The sequence below is a fragment of the Triticum urartu genome, chromosome 3A (genome assembly GCF_056163025.1).
Source record: "Triticum urartu cultivar PI428250 chromosome 3A, HENAU_Tu73, whole genome shotgun sequence".
NCBI classification, from domain to species: Eukaryota; Viridiplantae; Streptophyta; class Magnoliopsida; order Poales; family Poaceae; genus Triticum; species Triticum urartu.
Window position 1 is genome coordinate 27428161 of NC_141875.1, and position 2826 is coordinate 27430986.

Sequence of the window (2826 nt, forward strand, 5' to 3'; positions counted from 1 at the left end):
ACTGAAAAAAGTACACGCTTCGGTGTGTGTATTTTAGTTTCAGCAAAGCGGTCTTCGCTTCTTGGGCAGAATTGCACTGAGCAGCCCAATGTGCATGTTTAGCCAGAAGCCACATAATGGCATTTCGGGAAGCATGATTGACACTCTTTTACAGCAGTAAAAACAACTAGACTGTGGATGATTATTCACCTTTCACTTTTTTCACAAATCAGTAAGGTAAGTTTTTACCGTCTGCGTAACTTTGCTATATGCTCTGGTTCCTCTTCAATAATGGTTAAACACTGTGCAAGAGACTGAAAGAAATAAGTTTCAAGAAAGGCAAGTAGCTTTCTGGGTGTGATACTACACCATCACAGGTATATGCATTCAAAAATGAAAATGCTATTGAAAATGTGATTCATGGGCAGATCTGCACTTTCCTTTTTTGAGAACTACAAAATTGCAGCTGTAAACATGATAGAGTTGCGTAAAGCGAACTTAAAAAGAAAGGGAGGTAGTTTCCTTTTTGTTTGAGATCTTTTTGTTTCAAGAACATCCTTTAAAAAAACACTACCAACAACATGATAGAGTGATTTATTCATTATCTATAGTAGAGTGAGTTGTGTTATCTACACCCGTCACTTTATTCTCTAATTTGCCGACAGAAAATATGTCTATCTAGGGTATCTGGCTGCCTTTAACCCCACTTTGTTGTCCAAATTCCAATGCATAGTTGCATACACGTATGGGCAGCTTTCTCGTGCATCCCCATGACATAAGATGTTTGTTACTGACTATGTCACACCAGTGACGAAATATATTGGGTGAACAGTCATTCTCTTTGGTAAACTGTCAGTTAAATAGTAACTACTCCATATAGTAATGCTATTCATCACCCAGGGTGCAGAATAAATTATTCTTCACCCGAGATAATTTTACTATCGTTTCATAAATAAATTACATTTGAAATACCAATAGTTGCATTCATATTGATTCACTACGTAAAATTTGACATAAGAAAACAAAATTATACTGTATATCATAAGACCAAAAAAATTGCATTTTATGTATATTTTACACTATGTTTTTACTTTGTAATTTTACGTAACATAAAATATATTTTTACGGCGACTATATCATTTCTTACGGTTTCTTTTTACGTATGAAATAAGACAAAATTTACGAAATGTAAACTTACGGTGCATTGATATTAAAATAGAGGGAGGATGAAGAATAACCATTCCTCACCTGGGGTGATGAATAGTCAATCCCCTATTCCATATACGGTTTGAGCAACTGGTATGCTTGACAAGTGAGAAGTGATTGAAGTAAAGAAGTCAGAGAAGCCACATGCACATAGCAAGAGGAGAAATAAAGATTCATCTGAGATTTGACAGTGCTTTCTTTGACTTGATTATATACGATACAAGGCGAAAGCAGCTAAAACTAAATCACAAGCAACTACACAAAAAGACTGTTGAAAAAAATGACAGCGAAGCAAGAAGAAAGCAGCAATGAGGACTCATTCTTTCACTTGATTGTATGATACAAGAAGAAAACGGCCACGGCTAAAGTAGTACTGTAGAAGCTACTACATAAACAGAATGGTAAAAGCATCCTGGAGCTGGAACTTGTGACGCTCATCCATCGACAAATACGTGGAGGCTCTGATCAAAATCTATAGCCCCCTGGTTCCGGGCTCTTAGACACTATTCCAGGTACCTTTTCAGTGTCAGCAGATGAGAAAACAGAGGACAAACAGAGCTACCGGGGAGAAGCAGAGGAAGTGTTTAGGGACAGGGAGGGATTGATGAACTGCTAATCTTACCGACAGTGGTGTATTAGCCGCATAGCTGACCTTGACTAGCTCTAGCTAGTACCTTCCGAGAGTAGTGGTGCTGGTTGGATAGTGGTGGTAATCCATGGCGGCGTTGTTCCTATGATCAGTATCTGCAGCTTCTTGGAGGCGCGCTGTGTAGGCGTCGTCGCCGACCTTGTTGTGCCACGCGGGAAGCTTTGGCATCCCGATGTCGGCCTTGTGTTGCGCATAGGCGGCGTAACCGCCGCGGGCACCAGCGCCAGCGTGGTCGGCTTTCCGCACGCCGTCGTGGTAGGCCTTGTGCCCGGCCTCGTCCACTACGGCGAGCGGCTGGTGGTGGTACGCCGGTTTGTGGCCATCGGCGCCGGTCCCGTGGTTCCCTCTGCGGTCGCGGCCCCGAGCACGACGGCCGCCGCCATGCTCCTCCCTGCGGTTGGGCCGCTCGCCGCCGTAGTCGTCCGTCCTGCCGCCAAAACACGAGCCGAACTCAAAGCACATTCTTTGGTGACAGCTGGCGACTAGACTATCTGGATTGCTAACTGCCCGAGGAGGCGAGGAGGCTTTAGTGGCTGGATTTACAGGCCTAGTGTTGTTTTTGATGCTCCGAAATGACAGTGCGGTTGGTTTATATACTCTCTCGTGTGAGGGTGGTGGGAAGAGACGATCGATTCCTGAGGCAAGCAAAGATGCCGCGGGCGGTACTGTTTGGGTTTGGCAATGCGTGGCTGCAGGGTGATTTGCCTTGTTGGGGTTCTGCCCTAGGCCTGCTACCTTGCACACGGCAAGACTGACTGTTTGCGATACTCGCTCTATGTTATGGATCCTCACAGACTCCTGGAACACGATTTCTTCTAGACAGGTAGTGAAGGAAATATGCCCTAGAGGCAATAATAATGTTATTATTTTATTTCCTTATATCATGATAAATGTTTATTATTTATGCTAGAATTGTATTATCCGGAAACATAATACTTGTGTGAATACATAGACAAACCAAACGTCACTATTATGCCTCTACTTGACTAGCT

General features: G+C 43.2%; 1 protein-coding gene across 1 annotated transcript; it reads right to left on the bottom strand.

Annotated features, from left to right (window-relative positions):
• Positions 1-1363: 1363 nt before the first annotated feature.
• On the bottom strand, positions 1364-2524 carry LOC147978124 (uncharacterized). The gene has a single exon (XM_087516516.1). It carries the CDS (start codon positions 2294-2296, stop codon positions 1853-1855), a length of 444 nt encoding a protein of 147 aa, XP_087372642.1. The 5' UTR covers positions 2297-2524; the 3' UTR covers positions 1364-1852.
• Between the last annotated feature and the right edge of the window lie 302 nt (positions 2525-2826).